The 22,482-nt window shown below is 40.6% G+C and overlaps 2 protein-coding genes across 3 annotated transcripts; one reads left to right on the top strand and one right to left on the bottom strand.

Annotated features, from left to right (window-relative positions):
* Positions 1-1,618: 1,618 nt before the first annotated feature.
* On the bottom strand, positions 1,619-7,386 carry cops4 (COP9 signalosome subunit 4). Its single transcript, XM_022739820.1, has 10 exons — positions 7,287-7,386; positions 6,070-6,149; positions 5,802-5,953; positions 5,578-5,681; positions 5,335-5,488; positions 5,046-5,196; positions 4,761-4,931; positions 4,009-4,124; positions 3,714-3,798; positions 1,619-2,300 (listed from the first exon to the last, which is right to left on the bottom strand). The coding sequence occupies exons 1-10, from the start codon at positions 7,358-7,360 to the stop codon at positions 2,167-2,169; spliced, it is 1,221 nt and encodes a 406-aa protein (XP_022595541.1). The 5' UTR covers positions 7,361-7,386; the 3' UTR covers positions 1,619-2,166.
* Positions 7,387-8,495: 1,109 nt separating this feature from the next.
* Positions 8,496-19,405, top strand: lin54 (lin-54 DREAM MuvB core complex component). 2 transcript variants are annotated; one of them, XM_022739835.1, is made up of 14 exons: positions 8,496-8,581; positions 10,589-11,370; positions 12,430-12,541; positions 12,673-12,803; positions 13,250-13,405; positions 14,125-14,326; positions 14,452-14,525; positions 14,625-14,822; positions 14,911-15,002; positions 15,520-15,591; positions 16,050-16,152; positions 16,240-16,377; positions 16,479-16,681; positions 18,092-19,405. In XM_022739835.1, exons 2-14 carry the CDS (start codon positions 10,618-10,620, stop codon positions 18,291-18,293), a joined length of 2,436 nt encoding a protein of 811 aa, XP_022595556.1. In that variant the 5' UTR covers positions 8,496-8,581; positions 10,589-10,617; the 3' UTR covers positions 18,294-19,405. The 2 variants fall into 2 exon arrangements, with proteins under 2 accessions (XP_022595556.1, XP_022595557.1); XM_022739836.1 differs by lacking the exon at positions 8,496-8,581 and adding an exon at positions 9,463-9,478.
* The last annotated feature ends 3,077 nt before the right edge of the window (positions 19,406-22,482 follow it).

The following is a 22,482-nucleotide window of genomic DNA, read 5'->3' on the forward strand; positions in this document are numbered from 1 at the left end:
TGCTGGTTCATCTGCACAGCTTGTTGGCACACCTAAATATCACTGAACCATGAAGAATTCATCTGTAACACATTTTCCTGTTAAGACAAGTGAGAAAAAGCTACATGCCGTGCAGCAGTGTGGAGCTTCAATGTGTTTTTAGTAGTTTTGTGTTTTTTTTTTTGTTGCTCTGTGACACAAGGCCGTGGCTCCACAAACAACACTGGTTAGTATCATAAATCCTTTGTTGGTTTTAATGTCTTCAGGGAATTTGTTAATAATGAAAGTAACTTTACACAACTTATTCTTTATAGCATTGACACACAATTGCAAATGTGTGTTGGCATACATAACGTAAATGTAAATTTAGATTCAAAGTGAGGTTTTGGTTCATGGAGAAAGTCAAAGTGTGCGCTTGTGTGAAAGAAAGAACATACTGTGTGTTTAAACTTGATGGAGGAAGAGGAAGTTCCACGTGTGAAAAACATCATGATAAATGTTCCGTCATTATGCAACCTAACAAAATGTCCACAAACTCTGTTCTGCTTCTGGTCCTCATTATGTCCTGCCTTTCAACTGAGTGAATTTAATGAAGAATATTAATATGAGTTACTGTAACCACCCATGTTCTTTCTCAAATGAACAAGGGATGAAGTACAAAAGGGTAAAATAATAACGAGCTTTGTTTAATATGCTTATATTGTATAGATAATTGCAGCCTACCAGGTGCAACAGTAAAATATTTTTTAAAAACTGATTTCAGAATTCACACAGAAAAGTTGTGTATTATGTGCATGACTAGCAAACATTTTTCGACATGTCTATATCTTCAGCCTAAATGTTAGAACCTGTGTGCGGATCTGATGGAATCACAACAGTGAGTGTGCGCTGTGTGGGGCTAACAGGTGGAGAAACTCACATAATGCACATCTCGGTGGCAAAGTTTGCAATTACAGATGTTTTAGGTAAAATCTCCAGCTACTTTAACTTACATGAAGCTGTATCGTCCGGCACTCTGGGCAACTCTAAAGAAAATGCTCCATTCTTTCCTCAGAGTAACAGCAACATACACACTGGGAGCTAAAAGAGGATGTTGCTGGGGGAGCTGCTGAAAAACAAACTCAGAGAGTGCATGTCATGATTTATGACATATACATGCTGTAAAAGGGGCCATTTGTAAGTTTCGTTTGCTAGCTGGGAGCAGGTGTTTGTTATTGTCGCTTGACAGGCGCTTCGGCCATCGCTGCTTTTACGAGACGAGAGGTTATAATACGCCCTCTGAGCAGCGCTGCATCTTCAGGGCTGATTGGAGGCTACAGTGAGTCACTATCAGGAAGTGACGAGACGAGCCGGGGCTAGCTGGTTTGCATGCTAACTTCAGTAGAGGAAAAAGAAGTGATAGAGACAAGAGTTAACATTGCTGTTGCTTTCCATTGCTGGAGACAGCTGTTGGCAAGTAAACGAATGAAGTTTGATGTTGAACTTGCAACGTTTCTTCCAGACTGGCAAGTAAACAGCTGTTGATGCTAACGTTAGCTATGTAGCACCAGCAAAACTTACAAATAGCTCCTTTAAAACTGTATAACATTTCAATGAAGGAGAAAATAAACTTAAATGACACGACCATGATGCCGAACAATTTGTCTCAGCTGTGAATTTAATTCTGAATGCATTGCTGAAATGTCATGAGGGTGAACCGAGATGTGTACATGAAGAAACCAAGAACCACAACTGTTTCATTTTCAGAGCTTAAAAACAGGAGAACGTGTTGGAACGCAAAACCCTACAAACAGAACGATCAGTCGTATCTCTTCACTTCTTTTTGACCCGATGACATGACACGGCAACTATCTGAGGAATCGTATCCAAAGTCACACCCAAAGGTTACACCATACCTCTCCTGTGATTACATCTATGCCAGACACAGATCTGATATATTGGGAAACATTGAACTATTATCCTCGTGGGTGAAAGTAATAAAACAGTGCTCTCTGAAAATTTAGCGAAACATCTCAAATGAGTGATGGTGATACCAGAGTGTCCTCCGTGGGCGCTTCCGTTACTGGGACTCAGTCACGTTGTTGAGCAGGAAGACAAAACTTTAGGACGGGCTGAGGGAGCAGTTTTGTGAATTTTTCTTTTTTTCTTTTTTTTTTTTTTTTTTGGGTGGTGTAGGGTGGGGGATGTTTACTGGGTCATCTGGGCTTCCATAGCCTGTGCAGCCCACTCTGGAGCAGCCGCACGGATCTTTTCTAGGAGGTTGTTGACTTGGAAACACAGAGACTGGATCTGTTTGTCCCAGGTAGGAAGGGGTTCACGGGCTGCCGGAGACAAAAGGAAAGATTAGGAGACGGGAAATCTAACTTATATGTTAAAACTGTGTGTGTGGCTTTACTGAGCTTTGCCTGCTCTATCTCAGCACTGCACCTGACAATAACCAGGCTGCCCCCTACTGGCTGCAGATAGACATACAGTTAAATATCACAATATAAACAACATGATATAACTTCATACAATCTGATGAAAACATCAGGTCCACACAATATGCAAAATACACTTCTGTCAACACATATTCCCAAACAACACGCCCATGTTCCAACATTTTAATAACGACCAGACTCTTGGCGCCTGTGAACAGTGAACTGAGATTATCTGAGTTCAACACACAACCTGTGTGATCAATCTGATTCTAAAATCATTTTTAACGAACAGTCTATTGTTTGATTAAAGCAAATGGACAATAAGTTCCGATTTTAGTTGATAATATGTCTAATATGCGACATCATAATTAGTAGCTAAAATTAGAGATATTCTGATACCAATACTAGTATCAGAAGTGCATCCAATACTGTCTACAACAAGCTATCAGGTAGGGCTGAACGATTAATCACATTTGCGATTACACTCTGGTCATGTGACATGCAAGTGAGAGTAGAGCAGTCGGCTAAAAGAGGGAGCAACAACTTGGCACGCTACACTTTGACCTGTTGTACAAAGGCCACAGGCTCGACAGAACCTGGCACAGCAGAAACTTGCCTGGGAGGAGCAGTACGTCGTAGTGTGGAACTATTTTGGCTTTAAAAAAAGAAGATGCTGCACAGAATCAGGCACTGTGCAGAACCTGCCTCGCTACCGTTGCTACGTCACAGGGAAACACCTGTATCAGCACTTAAAAATACACCACAAAGCCATGTACGATAGTTGCATGGCTAAAATGCCGACCATCAGTGTGTCCGGGAAGCCAAATAACACCCGACAAGGATCACTGACCGAAATGTTTGAAAGCATAACTCCATGTGAATGTAATTCAAAACGGCACGGGGGAAATTACTCAGGCAATAACAGAGTTCATAGGGAAAGATATGATGCCTCTCAGCACGGTGACCAAGCCTGGGTTTACAGCTTTGATAAATACACTGGATAAGCAGTAAAGCGAGCCTTCCAACACAGATTTTAGCCGGGTTGCCATACCAGAAGGAAAAGGAAGATGATGTCGCACACCTCTTATGGATGTAACTATAGTGGATGCCAGACTACTTTTAGTGGAGGTGAACTAAACAGCAGGATATAAAAAAGGACAGTATTGTCATAACCACATGTGAGCTGTTGCGTTTGTGTTGGAATGTAAATGTCACTTTAAGTTAAAAAATAAATCTGTACTTTGGTCACTAAAAATGCCGAGACAAGTTCTGTTCTATATGCAATGTAAAAACACTGTGGCGGCCATCACTCACTCTCAAAGTGTACGATGCCGTCTATCTGGTCGATGAAGCCGTTCATGCGTCCCTCAGTGATCATCTGGGAAGCAATCTTCTCAGCCTAAAGACAAAAAAAAAAAACAACACTATGATCTCCACATACAGCACGGAAACAAACCTCTACACATATTACATTTGTAAAGTAAAAATGATTTTTATTATCAGCAGATAATCATTTATTTTGGATCCAACTCATTTCCTCATCGAGCAGAAATCTAGCTCGGACGCTATTATCTAATCAGCTGATTTGTTGATCTAATCCACATCTCACCTTCGCTGGAGGGATTTCCAACAGTGCTCCGAGTTCTTCAAAAGTGATGTTGTTGTAGAGTTTACTAGCAGACAGGAGGTTGTGTTCAATCACAGCTCTGTCAAGGATACTGGAGCCTGAGACAGAAGAGTGTGGCAGAGAGAGAGAGAGAGAGAGAAAGAACGACTTAAAAAGCGAAATAACATTCAGTTTTTATTCTTTTCAGTTTTCTCGCCTCGTTTCAGACACATTGTGCAATTTATCAACACAGAAACACAAACTTGGAGGCTCAGTTTGTGAGTGGTTAGACATGTGTACTGCTCATTTACACACACTGGGGAGGATCATGCACAAAATTTACTGTAAGTGTAGTTCATTATGTATCCCACTGGATTTAATCAAGTCTTTTCAATTAGCAATTTTTCCAGTCTTGCACATGTAAGAGTGTTGTGGAGCCAGTATGACAATAACTATATACTGACCATAAAAGGTTCACAGTGAAAATATATAGTCTGTAATGGATTACTTGTTTTTTGGTTAATTTAAGTCACTAAAATAAGCATCTTAATAATTCTACATCATCAGCAATCAAGACATAAAACACAACAATTAACTTCTACCTATACACCATAAAACACCTGTGGTTAGATGTTACATTGATTCCAGTAGGGTACTGTAGTTTTGTAGACATGACACACTAGTTGGACACAGATTGTGACCAAAAACTTGCCAACAACTTATCAACCTGTGTGGAACCAACTATCTCCACTCACCATCCGCTGTGGTGGCCTTCTGGTGGGGCATCAGCATGGCAGCAAACTCCTGCAGCTGGTTTCCTCTGATGATCCGGTCCAGATACATCTTCTCCAGAATACCATAGGCAGCCAGCTGCTGACAGCGCTCGTCCTTAAAGAGGGTGGCCAACATACGGGAACGCTGCTGGCCTAAAACAAAGGACATATAATAGATTTGGTATGAGACACGTGGTAAAACAACTATTGAGTGCTTGTCATTTACCATATTTTTATGAAGACATGAACCTAAACACATTCGTCTACCTGCAGAGGCCAGTATGGTGCAGTTAAGGGCATGTTTCAGTGCTTCTAGACGTTCACTCTCATGTACAATTGACTTGTAAGACAGCTCATTGTATCTCTGTGCAGCTTCAATGAACTTCCTCCTGAAGTCTAGGACTCTTGCATAGCACACCTGAGAAGAAAAGCAGCATGAAACACTTACTGCAAGGTTCCCATAAAGTTTGATTACAGCAGTTACGTTTCAATTGCAGGCAGCAGCAACAACAACAGATACAGTATGTGGCCATGAAATCAATAAGTGATTGTGTACCTTATAGTGGATCTGCAGCTGTTCGTTAGAGGACTCATTCTGAAGCAATGAGGCTCTGTTGATGTAGGCCTCTGCCTGCACTGGATCATCATCCTCTAAGTAGAGACGGGCAATTTTCAGGTACGTATCCAACTTATAGTCGACATTGTATTGCCTAAGGAGAGACACAAAAAGGTATTTAAACATATGGGATTATAAATAACATTTCAGATCAAGAAATAAATCTGTCAGCAGCTTATTTACTTCTGTCCTGTTTCGAGGGGAATACCAACTAAAACCTGGGCGGCGTTCCTCCAGTCTCCTTCCTTCTCATAAATGGTTGCTAAGTGCTGTCTGATTGAAGCTACCTGAAGACATACAAGAACACAATTTAATTATACATTTCAATAACTATGCTGAAATTTAACTGTCTGAACGATAAACAACAAATTCTCACAGGGGCTATGAGAGAGGGTCGGGGCATTTACCTGCTCTTCAAAAGAGATGACCCTCGGCTGAATCTTTTCCAAGGTGAAGTGATACACTGCTTTGGCTGTGGCGTCGGGCAGGTTGGGCAGATGTGTGCAGAAGTCGGTGAGTAGCTGTCTCGAGATAACAAGACTGACATTTTCATTGACCACTGTAAAAGATAAGATAGAAATATTAAATCAAGATATCCTGTTTAAATCTAAATTATAAATAATAATAAGCTTGTAGACAATGCAGATCATATAAAAGACCATAGGCACAGCATACTTGCTTCAACAAAAGCCTTCAAGGATTCCAGCTGATCTGCATCTGTAAAGTGAATGGCCTTCTCCAAAATTTGTCGATATCTGCAAAAGATTTGACAGGTTAGAAACTACACCACTTTTTCAACCAATAAATGGAAATTTAAAAGGCTGAGACTGTGAAAATGTGACATATTATGCAGTATCATTTAAGACTTCAACATAAATGTATTTGCAAAATCACTTTTACAATCATCTGTATGAAGTGTGAAGAGTGGTTGGTGAGCGCATACATATAAATATATACACACTTTATTTAATCAGGAAGTCACATTGGGCTCAAGATCTCATTTACACTGATACCTGAGTACAGAAAAATGAAATAAATACCTAAAAATAAATATTAATAGCAGAAATACACATTTTCAGCTAATTAAATAAACATTCAGATAGGTATTCATACTAAAAAGTGGACATGTGTTCATATAAACAGCGATCAGAGTGTACATTTAAATGCTTTAAAATATGCATTAAGATACACAACCAGGGAGACAATAAGATGATTATTTAAACGCTCATAAGTGCAAGTTAGAAAAGAGATCAAATAAAACAATTACACCCAAAGTCAGTAAGACTCAAACATTTTTGTTGTGCATTTCACATATGATTGCACATGTTCTGCTAAGACTGGCATGAAGTTGTGGACAGTCATTTCTCCATCACAGTTAGCCATCTGCTTCTCCTGACACAGGACAGATAGATGTAACACCGCTGCACACCACTGAAACGCGTGCAGCGTCCCTGACAGTTTGTATTTGCCAGGTGCATATTTGTTGTCAAATACCAATTTGGCAGCTGCAGTTTCTTTTAACGGGGTATTTGGTGGCTAGCCCAAGTTCAGGCTCCTGTAAAGCTATGTTATGTTTAGCATCAACTGTGTAGCTAAAAAAAATGATTAAATGTAACGGCAACGTTAATGGTAGACTGGACGTTTTCATTTGGTGTTACAGTTTAATTGAGTATCTGCACAATAAAGTGCTTTAACGGACAATTACGGTTTGTTTCCGTTAGTCTCACGTTAACCTATAAGCTAATATAGCTAGGTAGCTATCTAACGTTAGCTTAGCTTAGTTCATCACAGCTATCTCACTGCTACTTACTGTACCGTTAATATCAACATTTAAATAAGTGTATGGCTGTTATTAACAAGTAAATTATTATTTCATAAATTCTGTTACATACTTGGCAGCGAGATCTTTATGAGATCCACTTGAATTCATCAGCTGTGCAAGCTCCTGCCTCACTTCGGTCGCCATTGTCGCCTGCGAAGTGTCAACAACAGCAGCTTCCTCTGCCAAGAGGGGAGCCAGTCTTCCGGTCGGTCTGTGTCCCACAGGGCGCGGAGCTCGGTCGGTCCTCCAACCGGGAAACCCTGCCTTCAGCAACCACGGTGGTCACACTCCCCCCCAACCGCCCAATCTTTTCTCTATTTCAATGAACAAATAAAAGCAATTAGGAATAATCATTAAAAAATACAAAGAAATACACATAGAAAAATATAATTAAGAATAGCCAATTATTTTATCATTAATGTAGACCAAAATAAATGAACAAATAACCAGGGGTCTGTTAGTTAAATCAAATTAAAAAACAAAAAAAATTCAATGGTTTTGACTGAGAGTTCTGAAGTTGATAGGTCTGTTTTCCTTTATATAAGCCTGCCTTTCTTACTATCTCTTGATCATTTAGATTATTTAATTAATAATTTCTTTTTTTTATTCATTTAAAAAACAAAAATTTCAAGCTGAAAAAGTTTAAAATCTGAGCCTTGATTTTGTCATGGCCGTATTAACCTCCTGAGTGAGTGGATGGTTTTTGCGAAATTTTTATAATGTCGATGATTCCAGATATCAAACATGTATTAAAATGTAAATAAAGGCAATTTGAGCTTAAAAAAAGAAAAGAAAAAGTGTAGTTATAATAATTAATGTGTGCATACTCTTTTCGTTTTGATTAACTTTAAGAGAATCATGATAGAAAACAGAAAATACAGTTAAGTTATATTGCTGGAAAGGACAACTAATAAAAAGAGAAAATAATAGGGACACCTGTCAACATAATAATGCAAGACAGGTCAAGTTATAGCCTTCAAAATAGTCATACAGATGGATAAACAAAAATAAATATAGCCAAATATTAACTATAGTCCATGGCTTGGACCCCTAGAACAGATTAATATGATATATAATAGATGTGAAACACAATGTGATGAATAAAAACCCACTCAGTTTAAAAAAAATACTATGGTGTAAAAAAAAAACAGAATCATAAACATTTTTAATCCATATTTCATGTACAGTCTATGGGACAAAGCTGTCCTGCGCCTTTAAATATTACGTAGTAGATACGTAGTGCTTGGAGGGCGTGGCCGGCCTGTGAAATGTCAGGGAGGAATGGCGCTCGGCGCGGTATTTTGAACAATCGCCTTTTCCTTTCCTCGTTTTATCTGGAAACGTCGCCCAGCGTAAAAATCTCTGGTAAGCTCGACTATCTGCTGTCCCTCTCTGGAGCCCACCACACTGCATTCAGCAGAAAGCCACACACTTGAGAATGTGTTTAAATGTTGAGGTATAATGTTGTAGCTAGCTAGCTCGGGTTAGCAAGCTCAGCAAGTTTGCTAGTACAGTTGTCCTGCCCGCTGGGCTGCTTGACTTGATGAGGCTCATGATGATGATGAAGATGATAATGATGATGGTGAAGCTAAGGGTAGACACCAATGAAGAGTACGGGAGCTAGGATATTCCCTGTAACTGATCGCCTTCAGTGTCTGTGCGCTGAGACAAAGTTTGGTGTGTACTAACAGATAACTACTGAATAACAGACGGTCAACAGTCCGCTCAGTGCAAATGAAAAGTAAAAGCTAAGTTAGCTGAACATTGACAGTTGTTTTGATGGGACTTCAGCACGATAACTGTTCTGCGTCTGTGTGTGTGTGCGTGCTGTCAAAAATTTTAACAGCACAAGTCATCAGTTACCTTCGCTGTTAGCTATTTCCATGTTACTCAGCCCCGAATTTGTTATTATATCTGACGGGTCTCTGGTTTAGAAACGGGTCTCGCATCTTACCTGGATCAAACACTAGACTTACACGACGTTTACTAACGAAAAGGTGTCATTTATAACAGGTTAGGCCACGCTTACTTGAACCATAACGCCCCATTACACAGGTTATACGTGCCGCTAGGTGAATCTAAAGGTGGAGTTGTAATAAGTGTTGCATTAAATGTTATAAGCAGGGTGGTTATCTGAAGTGACAGGGAGGAATTATTGGAAGCTAGCATTGTTTAGGTTGTCAGAGTTTTCTTACTTGCTACTAGCTAACTGTTTCCAGCAGTTATTACCGTCAGCTCTCATGTAACTGCTCTGTTTTCCGGGTAAGTGTCGTGGCTTAATGTAAATAATAGTAAACTGCAGTACCTCATCCTTTATAGCTCAGTGTTAGCCGGGGAGCTAGCAGAGCTGATGACGAGGTAAAAATGGCGGATCTTTCGAAATCCAACCCCGGCCTGAAATAGTAACGCAGACAGCAAACAGCTTGTCGCTTTTTCCTCACTCTTTACCCCAAGCGGGGTCGGCAGTGGGGGTGTTTTTACATGAATGAGTGCAGCCCAGCACAGTGTCTGGTGGTTGCTTTCATCTAGGGACGTGACAACAATGTGAGCAGTTAGCTGTGTGTTTGTGTGTGTGTATGTGTGTGTGTGCGCGCGCGCGCGGGTGTGTGCGCGCGTGTGTGTGGTGGGTAGAGTTCATATGTGCGTTTCGGTGGATTAATGTTGACTGGAGAGCAGCAGGACAAAGATACGCCTGAGATGATCGGTGCGGCCTAGATAACCCAGCATCAGCTGTCAGCTTCTGTCAAAATAACTGGAACTCAGACGTGACTCGTGCACCCCCACTGTATTGATAAATCTGACGTGATTACTGAAAACTAATTTACAGGTGTCAAACCGGGCATATTTGCTGTGAATACTGCTAATTCGTTATCTTTAATGACCTGCCTTGTTTGTTTATTTTTATTTTGCAAAGCCTTTTGCAGACTGCATTAATGTCCATGTACATGTATGTATTAATCATACAGAGCAATACATCTTAAACGAACAGTACTTTAAAAAAAAAAGTAAATATAGGTCATTGCTATAAATGTATCAAGTGTGTGAACTGATCAATATATTTTCATATTTTCTGATATTCACTGTTTGGCTACTTTATTTGTTAAACCTGTACAGTCAAATGCAATCCAATACAACTGTTCTGTGATGGAGCTTATTTTTATTGTACCTGTAAGGTTCAGCTTTTGCGACACTGTCAGAAGAATTAATTAAATTATACATATCAACACAAAGTCTGACTGATATACCTGCCCACATTAGCTGATTGCAGATGTATGTGTGTATGTGTTATGTGTGTGTAAACGTCAGCTGATAAATGACAAGAAATTGTACATTTTACAATGACAATGACAAATAATTGTATTGCTCTTACAGGGTTAACAGAGAGCTGAGACTTTGCAAGCATGGATGTGGTGTCACCAGAGCTCAACAGCCTCCTTCCTGATGAGATCATGGATACTGAGGCCATAGAGGACGTCCCTCACTCCCAACCTGACGCCGCCACAGTCGAGTCAGAGCCCAGTGACGATACATCGGTCCCGATGGAAACGGATACACCTGTGGCTTCAGAAAATTTGAGCCTGTGTTCAGATGCCGCTGCAACAGAACCCACTCAGGTTCTAACCACCTCCGTGGCCCCAGACTCTACCCTCAGCATCAGCTCGGGAAGTCAGATTCCTGTCTCCATTTCCAGTTCATCCTCACCCCTTCTTACCCTAAAACCAGCCCTGGCTACTTCCACAGCCACTACCAAAACTACAGATAGTGTGACTGGGACTGTCTCTACAAGTGGGCTACAGAAACTCACGGCTCCGTTCACCATCTCTCCCGCAAACCATCAGATCATTCTCAACAAGGTGGCCTCATCTCAAGCCACAGAGGCAGCAAAGTCTGCAGGCACCCCTCCCCAGGTCATCAAGCAGGAAGGACAAAAACTCTTGGTTACAGCCATTGGAAAATCGGGGCAACCTATAGTGCTGCAGTTACCCCACACAGGCAGCAAGCCTGGCATTTCACAGGCCTCAGGAGACACCAAGGCTCAAGCACCACAGTTTAAAGTGGTGACCATTGGTGGGAGGTCGGAGCTGAAGCCTGTGGTGGGCAGTGCTAGCAACCAGGTGACCACATTACAGGCCCAGCAGCTGAAGGCAGTACAGGTAATGTTGAATGTTTTGTGTTATTGTGCAATATTTAAATGATTAGATTTTGATATTATATGGCAAATTCATACTGTAGTTGTTTTATCACTTGCTACATATGAATGTTAAACAAAATTATGATTGCTAATTTTAGCCATGATAAAAATAAGACATTGTTAGTCTGGATTTCAGTGTTTTCCATTCATGGATGAGTGCCAGAGGAGTGAGAAGTGAGAACAGCTGATTGTTAAACATATGACCGACATGTGCTGACAGTGCAGGGCACATATAGCCGTGCTAAATTAGCTTCCCTGCTTGGAAAGTAAAAAAAACAACAGTTTGTTTGCATCTGATTCTTATCTCAAAATTACAGTTTACTATTTGGAAAAGAGGCGAGAACAAAAGATGAGTCAGTGTAGTTCTTTCTTACAGTAATCTAAACTAGATCAGATACAACTATTTGTCTAGTTTTACTTTTGCCTTACCTTGCTTATTTTGTCACACCTATGTACTAAAAACAGTCAGTGAACTTGGTAAAAGACGGACACTGAAATCAAAATAGTTGCTGATTATTTTTTGGCAATTGACTGATTGATTAATTGCCTAATCATTACAACTCTGTTAGAAACAGTGTCACCATTACAGAGTTTGTCTATCAGAGAGTTCTTATAGGTTTGATATTACACTGTAAAATATCCCACTCAGCAGATATCTTGGTCATAATAATAATAATGATAATAATAAAACAAACAAAGCAAATCTAAGAGAGTCATATTAAGATTGATTCATGTTACATGTTTATGTTAAAAAAAAAAAAAAAAAAAAAAAAACCTTTACGGCTGACAGATCGTTTGATAATTGAAACTCCCAAATATCCAGATCTGAGGTTATTGAAACAAACAAACAAGAAAAAGTCAGTGGCAGTAATTTAACTTTCATCAAGATTTCACTTGAAGTTAAAGGCAATTTTTGAATAGAAGGAAAAAAATTAAAAATAAAACATACATTTCAGATACTGGCATTAAGAGGTGAATATGTGACTAGAATGAGCTTTTATTTTTCTGACTCTCTCCACAGATTACTAAGAAAACACCAACATCCTCAGCTGCACCAATCAAGTTCATCATCACAAAAACTGTTAACAGCAAAGGCCTGAGTCCGCAGACATCAGTTCCTCCTGTTATTGCTGGTAAGAATATTTGAATAATTGGACTTTTTGTTGCTGTAGTCAGTTATCACAACTGCTTAGTTTTTTTGTTTTTATACCAAGAATTAGGTACAGACATGTCAGCTTTTCTCCTGTGTTCTGTTTTTCCACAGGACGAGTCTTAACACAGAATTCCCCAGTGATGCCCCCAAGGACCATTACGCTGTCTGAACCCCACAACACTACTATACAGAGCATCCCTGGGAAAAAGATTGCCATTTCACCTCTTAAGAGTCCCAGCAAGGTAAATGTTTCACACTATTTCACAATTTCTCAATTAAAGTTTTGTTTCTGTGTCATTGATGGACTTAAATTGAATATTAACCAGCTGCAGGTGCCTGAAACTATCACCACTGCGGTTTTCAAGAGCTCAAGTTTAAGATGATTACACTACTTTCACTTATCACAGCAGGAAAAGCACAGGTGTGATTAATAACCTAACGACTACTGCATGTAAAAGCGCCTGTGAGCCCATACAGCAGTCATTAATGTTATTATATTCAACTGTGTATCGTAAATCAAGAAACCCATGCATTCATGCATCATAGCACCCACATATAAGCAGGTTGTTGGTTGATATGTGTGAGCAAAGCATTAATATTTTGTGAGAATATTAATGAGTTATGTATTTGGTGTTTGATGTGGCGAATAGTTAGACTCATCATACTGCACTCCTCTTGTCTCTACCAGGTAACTGTGGTGTCTGTGGCTTCCCCGACCTCCAACACCTCTCAGAAGTCAGTAGCTCTGCCCGTCAATGTAGCACTCGGCCAGCAGATCCTCACAGTCCAGCAGTCCACGTCTGCATCTCCCGTCAAGGTGGCCACCAACCAAACCGCAGCACAGGTAGGACTGTTTATTGTCAGCGCGAGTTTGGGCAAATCTGCTCTCGAGTTGTTCTGTATCAGCAAAGATGCATGCGCAGATATTTCTTTGTGTAGTCGACAGTTTCTCTTGCTGCTGCCGTGCTAAAGCCACAGTCACATCTAATCTAGAAAAGAGAGCACACGGTGTGTTGAATTTGGACGTAGGGAGGCAAAAAAAAGGAATAATTTTCATTGATTATTTGACATTTCATCTGATGATTCATCTAAGGACAAGGGTTGCAAATTATCTTGGGCTGATGCATGCTATATAATTGTCCCTATACATAAAACATTGATTAAGAAATGATTTTTCTCAAATAATCAATCAGTCAGTTGATGTATAAAATGGTGACAACGTCCACAATTTTTTGAAACTTTAAATTGCTTGTTTCATCTGATTAGTGATGTTCTGATAATCTGAAAACCAAGAGTCTTGAACCAGAGAATGAACATAGTTGCAGATTAATTGTCTGTCAATCAACAAGTGCTGAAGCAATTAATTGATTGACAGAAAATTAATCGCCATCTTCTTTTTAGTCGTTTAGTAACAAAAACATTTTAGAAATTCACTCTTAAGTGACACATAGTAAAGTGAGTTCTGGACCAAGCTTTTTGCCTATATCAGAACAATTAGAGGGAAAAAGTTTAAATAAGTCTCTGTTTTGTTTTGTTTTGTTTTTTTTATGTGAACATCTTCAGAATATTAAACCAGTGCAGTCTGTGGCTGTGGGAGGAGTCGGTGGCTCCCAGTTCAAGACCATCATCCCACTGGCCACCCAGCCGAATGTACAGCAGATTCAGGTGCCAGGAAGCCGGTTTCACTATGTCCGCCTCGTCACAGCGACCACGGCGAGCAGCACAGGACAGCCCAGTGGTCCCAGCACCAGCTCCATACAGACAGGTGACTTATGAACAGACATTTTCATAGTTTATCTGCTAATAAACCAAGGTGGCAACTAATGTTGTTTAGCAAAGGCACATGTAGAAGCTCCTCTGTGGCAACTTATGATGATTAACATCCCACAGCTAAACCTATGGTGGTCAGTGCAGGAGCAGTGAGGATGTCGGTCCCCATCGTCCCAGCACAGACCATGAAACAGGTACCTTTAGATTTTCTGTTCTTGCTGTTTTATGTTTATTTTTTATGTTATTCAGAGCTTTCTGTGAGAAGCTTCATTCATGGATTGTATTCCCTGTAGGTGGCACCTAAGCCCTTAACATCAGCAGCACAAGTAGTAACCACCACTCAGACCCAGCAACGCCTGATCATGCCTGCAACTCCGCTACCCCAGATCCAGCCCAACTTCACCAACCTCCCCCCAGGCACCGTCCTGGCACCAGCTCCCGGAGGCGGGAACGTGGGCTACGCAGTCGTGCCAGCACAATATGTAACACAGGTGAGTGATGTTCTTTTACAGACACCACTCTGAACATATACTGAACATGTGCTGAAGCTTCTCTGTTGTGTTCTCTGCCCTGCTGTAGCTCCAGCAGTCACCTTTTGTGACCCTGGCCAGCAGCTCTGGTTTCCCTGCGCCCGCTGGTATCCAGACTCAGGCCAGACTGCCACTTAATGGGTAAGACATGGGACATTAATGTTCTGATTTGTTGTGTGGACACACTAAATAATTCACCTTCTATTTAAAACTGTTTTACCAGACTACGCAAGGTGGAGGTGAAACCAGTCTTGTGAGCTAAAATGGCAATTAGTGCAACAATGCTGGGAACTGTTGTTGTATATCATCCCTCCCTTCTTCAAATCCCACATCAAAACACAACTTTTCAAACTTGCTCCAACACTAGTTGTATGTGTGTATTTTATTTCTTTTACTGTGTGTTGTAAGGTGTCAATAAATAAAATGTGTAAATAAATAAACACTTAATGTCTGCCCAAAAAATTATATTGAAAAAAATCCCACAACTATAATTAAACTGGTGAAACAAAACTCTACAAATCTATCAAGCTGACACCTAAAAAAAAAAAACTCTTTAACCACAAAGTAAATAATTTCAAGTATTTTAAGATTAAGACTGAGGTCATTTCTGAATTCTACTAATTGATTAATTGAAACTATATTTCTCATGGGTTCACAGCCTGTCGACAGCAGAAACAACCTCAAGACCAAGGAAACCGTGCAACTGCACCAAGTCACAGTGTCTCAAGCTGTAAGTATGACGGTCATTGAGACTAATCCAATCTGTTTTGTTTTTTTCTTAATATATGTGTAACTTAGTGTTTCTAATTAGAGCTGAAAGAAGATTATTAGATTAATATCTTACTCATAAATGCCTAAATTGACTAGTGTGGTGTTTTTTTTCTAGTCTCTTATGATATTTACCTGAATGACTCTGAGTTTTGGACAACCAATTTGAGTATCTGATTATCCCAACTTGGGTTTAGGAAAATTTTGATATGCATGTTTACTTTCTTCTGACCTCTTATGAACCAAACGATTAATTTTAATCCAAAAAAGTCATTAATACATGAATCACTAATGCAAATGATCATCAGTTGCAGCTATTATTCCTAATACTTTCAGGAATAATCTTTACAGATGATGGGTAGTAAGATATAGGCTTCTAACTCAGTTTTATGAAGTAGAGCTCTGTTCTTCTTCCTTTAGATACTGTGACTGCTTTGCAAATGGAGAGTTCTGCAATAATTGTAACTGCAATAACTGCTTCAATAACCTGGAGCATGAAACAGAACGTCTCAAAGCTATCAAGGTAAGGAGGATGTACAGTGTGCGAGCTGTTTGATTGGAGTTTCTTCATGTCAGATGCGTGAATTAAGGGGAAAACGTGTTTTCACAGACGTGTCTGGACCGGAATCCAGAGGCCTTCAAACCTAAGATCGGTAAAGGTAAAGAGGGAGAGTCGGATCGTCGGCACAGCAAAGGGTGCAACTGCAAACGATCAGGCTGCCTGAAGAACTACTGCGAGTGCTACGAGGTGGGTTTTCCCCTGACTGCATTGTTTTGCCTTTCTCACCTCGTATTGATTAAGTAGACTGTTGTTTACATCCATATATTTCCCGGGTTTTCAACCTGAAGGCGAAGATCATGTGCTCGTCCATTTGTAAATGCATCGGCTGCAAGAACTTTGAGGAGAGCCCGGAGAGGAAGACGCTGATGCACTTGGCCGACGCAGCTGAAGTGAGAGTACAGCAGCAGACGGCAGCCAAGACCAAGCTGTCCTCACAGATCTCAGACCTGCTCATGCGGACGACACCTGTTATTTCAAGTGGAGGCGGGAGGTACAGTAACACTTCTCCTCTACAACGAGTTACAGGAGGAAAAATAACATTAATAATATTATTATAACAGATAGAGTTTGAGGTGTCTTACCTCTTATGTCAGAAACACACGAACAACTTGCAGCTCTCTGATTTTTATTAGACTCGCTGTGACTGTGGTTGATTGTATTGAATGATATCAGCGTATGAAATCAAAAAGAAGAGTTATGCTAATTGAAAAACAGCATACAGTCTAGGCCACAAATATTAAAGAATAAGTATTCAGACCAGGCGGAGACAAGCTCCTTTGTTTTGGGTCTGTGTTGCTTGATTATTGCTGTAGTAAAGTGAGCTAACTTTACCTTTGTGTGGCCCAGAGAGAGAGAGAGAGGAGGCCAGCCCAACACAAGGATTTGTTTTCAATGGGAAATAAGCAATTAGCTTAGGGTGTTGCAGTACGATGCCTCCAGAAGCAATTCATCAAATAATTCATCATTCATCAAACATGTGTCTGTGTGTCTGTGTGTGTCTGTGTGTCTGTGCGTGCGTGCGTGCGTGCGTGCGTGCGTGTGGTGTCAGAGTGCTATGTAATCCCGTCAGTGAAGTTTAATTGACCACGCTGAAGGAGAGAAGTGGTTTAGGAAGGAAAAGAAGTAAGAATGAGGCTGACCGTAAACAGTTTGATTTCATGAAAACTCTTAAGAATGATCACTTAAAGTCCGCCAGGTGTAAAGCTGCAGCTGAGTCAGGATTTGTCATGAAAGGATGTGGGTTGATTTTAGTCTGTCTTGTGCTTTTTTATTAATATTTTTTATTTTATAAATAGTCAACATTATTACCGTCATTTTATTTATTTTTCTTAATACCCCTTACCTACAATTATGGGAAATATATTTCCCACAGCCTCCACCTGGTTACAGTACAGTCTAGTCCACCCCACACTACACTCCTGTAACAGCCTACATGAGTCTCATGTTGAATCTACAAAGCTCACTTTTTTAGGCCTTTCTTCCTCCAGATACTTTTTCTTAGCTTTACCTTTGTAATCTACTTCCTAGTCTCTTTTCTTTGCTGAGGGAGCAATGGTAACCTAACCTAATTTCCCCCTGGGATTCGATTTAAGTATTCAGATTCAGATTCTTTGTTCATCATCTGACATGTGAAGATATTAGACATTTAGTCGTATAAGACTTTGTTTGCAAAAGTTTACAGCCTGCATCACTGTGTACGACACCACAGCTAAAAAAGGAAGGAAAAAAAGTGCAGTCAACTTGGGAGATTCTCGTCTGATGATTTATAACCATCATTGTTTAGGGGCAGCCCTACTCTTGTGACAACTGGCATAAACACCTCTGCTAACAGATCATAATGGCTGATGACATGAAGGATTGTGTATTTTCTCTCTAAGGCCTTGTTTTCGTTTCCCCGCAGGCTGCCGTACACGTTTGTAACAAAGGAGGTGCTGGAAGCAACGTGCGAGTGTCTGCTGGAACAGGCCAAAAAGGCAGAACAGACTCATCAGCCTCAGGCCGAAGCGGAGAGGATGATCCTGGAGGAGTTCGGACACTGCCTCATGAGGATAATCAGTTCGGCAGGAAAAGCCAAAGCAGACTGTGCATCCATCAACTGCTAGGCCGAGCACTCGTAAGGTCCTCCACTCTCTTACCGGCCCTCGGCTGTGGGGGCCGAGAGGCATGGATTACTCAGCACTCTGTCTCGGACCCCTGGGGTTTCTCTCCTGCAGGGAAACAGGTTGTCTCCCTCATCAGAAGGTAGAACAATGGCCTGATAGTAGACAGATCCCCCTGCCTGGGCCAGACTGAGGCCAGCTGGAATAATAAACATGGAACAGGTGTTTGGGCTGTTCACCTACTAACTGAAGGACAAATGGACAGAGCAAACTGCCTCTGAAGGATCTGCCTTCAAAACTCACATTCACCTGGCTCTGATGAACAGAACTGCCTGAGCAAGGTAGCGCTGAACAGGAATTTAAACGTCTTTACACTTTATTTTCCCTACAATTCTCTATCAAATCTGTTCTCCGGACTTTTGTTCTTCCATTTTTATTCAGTTTTTCTTTCTCTTTCCCCATTTTGAGGTTTTTGAAAACAACGCCTGTAATTTTTATGTAATCAGTACATTTGTGCTTACAGTAGACAAACAGAACATGTATCTTTTGATATTTATTTTGACAAGTATTTGTAATAATTGTGAGCGCTAATATTGTGTGGCTTCTAGTGCTGCAAACTATTGATCATTAACCATGGCTAGGCTAAATTCTTTCAATGAAATTGAGTAGAGGCAATCTTTTAGGTTTTATCCTAAATGCAGTTGTAAGATGAAATCACACATTATGCATTATGCTCAAACAGACACAAACACACGCACACTCTTGTACTTCTTTGTGAGGACACTCATTGGCATAATGCATTCCCTAGCCCCTTACCTTAACCTGAACCATCACAACTAAATGCCTTACCCTAACCCTTTGAAGGTGTGTCAGAAAATGTGGACCGTCCAAAATATCCAGACTTCCTAAAGTCTATAAATCAAACTAGTCCTCAAAAAAAGATCGTAAGTACACACACACACACACACACACACACACACACACACACACACACACACACACACAGCTCAGAGTAGTTGGCTAGATTGGCAGAGATACACATTTCTTCTGGTGCTGTTTTCTGTTTTATTAGTCACATGCTTACTGTACATTAAAAACACCATTAACTGAAAAAATAATTGAGATTTGTTAATTGTTGTTCCTGAAATTTGTTCGAGCAAGAACAAAGAGCAAATTACAGTCACCTGATCCGTCCAAGGCTGGTCTGATGAGCAGATGAACACATGTCAGAGTGGGAAAAGCACAGGAGTAACTAATAACATTTAAAAACTGTTTGTTTTTCACTCATTCAGATGACTTCAGATGTGCTGGTAAAACACATCTTGCAAACCAGCTCTTTTCTAATCTAAGCTGATCATTATTGGGTCTCTTGAAAACCTATTTTTGCAGTCAGCCTCTTACTATGATTAATGCTAATGCTAGGTTTTGGTTAATTGACACGACAGTTGCATTTGTGTGATGACTCAATTGATGTCAAGTTTTTTTGCACCAATCAAATCTAATCAAACCACATCCATAAGCAGATTATCTTCATTTTCGAGTGTTAAACTTATATTATTGACAAGTCTGGTTTTATTTCAAACTTTAACTTCTGCTTATGTAGTCATGAATATTTAGTGGTATTGGAAAAAAAGCTTAAAGCCCCTAAAAACCTGGTTTTACATGTTGAGTATTTTTCTGTAGCATGCAACATTTAACAAAATGCAACAAGCAAAGCAGACTAAATAGAGTTTAGAGCTGCAAAGTACAGATGCCCTGAGAAACAAGTGAATGTTTGTTTTTTTTTTTAATCTGTGAAAACAAGCCTTGAGAGGCACGTGATTTTTTTTTTGTTTGTTTTGTTTTTGCCAGGATCACTTTTCTATTTTTTTTTTCATCTGTAAAAACATGTCCCAAGAGGCAAATGATTTTACAACTACAAATACAACTTTCTTTCTTTTTTTCGCAAACTTAATTTTTTTGTCCCCTCCCGTGCTCCGTATTATATGATCCTCGCGAAGTGTTCAAACGAGAACGTCAATGCCGTCCCGGTCCCTCAGGAAGCGTTGTGGTGGGGACCAGTGGCGGACGTCATAAACGTGCTGTAAACTTCCGAGGGAACGTTCCCTTTTTGTTTTACGTTGAATTTAAAACTGACTATATTTTCAGCTCACCCCGATGAAAACGAGAGCTCGATGAAAGCACGCAACGGTTGCTAAGGCGCCTTAGCAACGGTTGCTATGGCACACGCTTTAGGGGGCGGAGCTTAACGTGTAGTCCATTCCTTTGATGTGAGACGTCACATGGAATGCCTTTGATGTGTGAATGACGTGTACCTTTGATATATCTATCAATATATATATATAGATATATCAAAGGTACACATTCAGTCTTCATTTCAGCTAGTGTTAAATTGACAGACCTGTACGAGAATACTCAATCAAGGATTTTGTAAAACACCAACAGCTAAATCAAGAAGTTTTGTAAACACCAACAGTTATCATGGATAAAAGTGAGGTACCACAGCCAATGGAGATACCAGAGATTGAAGTAGATACTCTTCGCCCGCTGGTTGAATACTTTTTCACAAAGTTGACAACGGAACAGTGGGCATTATTAAACTCTGGTACCCCTGATCTTACCACCAAAGTTCTGTTGGCAGAGCTGCTGATGGAACTGATTAAAATTATTTCATCAGTCGTGTTGAAGGCTGTTAAGGAGTCACATGCATTCGTGTCTCAGGAGTGTGTTCAGTCCAGTCTGGGTGATGCACTCTCTCACAGTTTTGTTGAGGCTCTCAACGTTAAAGACCATGTCCAGTGTGTCAGCTCAGAAAAACTGACAGACTTGTTTGTGGAAGAGGTCGTAGAGAGTATCAGCTCTGTCCTCTCTAGCGGATCTTTGGAGTCTCCACAAAATCGCCTCATTCCCCCTAAAAGACTTAACATGATGGTGGATCGTGCCTGCGAAATGTTAAAGGGATTTGCCGCAAAGATTTTCATCCCAATGACACAAAGACGAACAGAAGAAGAACCGACCACCTCCATAGAGAAGGAAGAAAGCCTGGAAGAGAACATAGAGTCTGTCCAGGAAATAATCAGCAAAGAAGTGCGTGCAATATTAGCACCTCTTCTAGAAGAAATGTCAGACTCTGACAATGATCTGCTGCAATCTGCATCTTCTCTGGAGATTCAGATTGTTGCAGATGAAATTGCTCTGTTAAGCACAGAATCAGAGACAAGATCTGCATGTCCAAGCACCAAATCCCAAAAGAGACACAGAGTGTCTTTCAAAGACTTGAGGATGAAGATCAAGAACTTTTTTGCAAGGACGTTTGTACACGCATCCATTCATCAGATAGTGGCACAAATAAGGGCGAAATTCCGCAAGGACTCCAAAGCTAAAAGCAGAGAGTCAGTCCAGTCACTCCAGTCCCTCATGGATAGTGTTGACTCTCTGCTTATGACAAAAGACACTGAAAATGACACGACTGGAAAAGAGGTTGTTGTGTTTCGGGGAGTCAAAAAACTTTCACCACCTAAAGTTGGGAAATTCACACAAGCACTCACCGAACTGCTGTACACTCACATCACAGACACGACGCCAGAGAATATTCCAGCACCACATAGACAGACGAGCTCCTCCAGCACAGTGCATGTTCCTCAGTCACACGCCAACATGTTTGATGACATTCAGAACAGAGTGATGTCTTTCTTTGCACTGATGAACTGGTGGATGAGCACTCAGGCTACCAGCCACAGTCGCAGGGTGACACGAGCTTTAATGGGCACCGAGTTACTGACATCTTCAAAGCTCCTGGAAGGGACAGCACCAACTGCTGCAGTGTCTGCCTCAGCTAGTGAGGAGACACAGGCTGAACCTGTGCAGGACACAAGAGCACAGGCAGAAAGAAACAAGATGTCCATCAGGGTTCTCGTGGAGAAACTTGTCACACGCACTTTTAAAAAGGCAAAAGTGATGGTGACTGAAGACTCAGAGGCCATCATTCAACATCTGTTTGAAGAAACATGGGCCCAAGTCGAAGGCACCGATTTCCAGATCACCACAGAAACTATTCAACACCTCGACAAGATCATTTTCAAGGATCTGTGTAAGAAATGGAGCTGTGCAGAGATGGTGCTGGTTTCCATGAAGTTACACAAACTAGAACTTTACAAATACATCGCGTTCTCCTTCAGGAAAGGAATAACAC

This window comes from Seriola dumerili, unplaced genomic scaffold, assembly GCF_002260705.1.
Source record: "Seriola dumerili isolate Sdu_G_001 unplaced genomic scaffold, Sdu_1.0 BDQW01000047.1, whole genome shotgun sequence".
Taxonomy (NCBI): domain Eukaryota; kingdom Metazoa; phylum Chordata; class Actinopteri; order Carangiformes; family Carangidae; genus Seriola; species Seriola dumerili.

Excerpts from the sequence above, each read along its gene's own strand:
- cops4 (XM_022739820.1), bottom strand. The coding sequence starts at position 7,360 with ATGGCGACCGAAGTGAGGCAGGAGCTTGCACAGCTGATGAATTCAAGT. Across the intron at positions 5,682-5,801 it reads TCATCTCTTTTGAAGAGCAG|GTAGCTTCAATCAGACAGCA; the intron begins GTAAATGCCCCG and ends GTATGTCTTCAG. Across the intron at positions 2,301-3,713 it reads CGGCATCGTACACTTTGAGA|CCCGTGAACCCCTTCCTACC; the intron begins GTGAGTGATGGC and ends TGTCTCCGGCAG.
- lin54 (XM_022739835.1), top strand. The coding sequence starts at position 10,618 with ATGGATGTGGTGTCACCAGAGCTCAACAGCCTCCTTCCTGATGAGATC. Across the intron at positions 14,823-14,910 it reads CAGCACAATATGTAACACAG|CTCCAGCAGTCACCTTTTGT; the intron begins GTGAGTGATGTT and ends GCCCTGCTGTAG. Across the intron at positions 16,378-16,478 it reads ACTACTGCGAGTGCTACGAG|GCGAAGATCATGTGCTCGTC; the intron begins GTGGGTTTTCCC and ends TTCAACCTGAAG.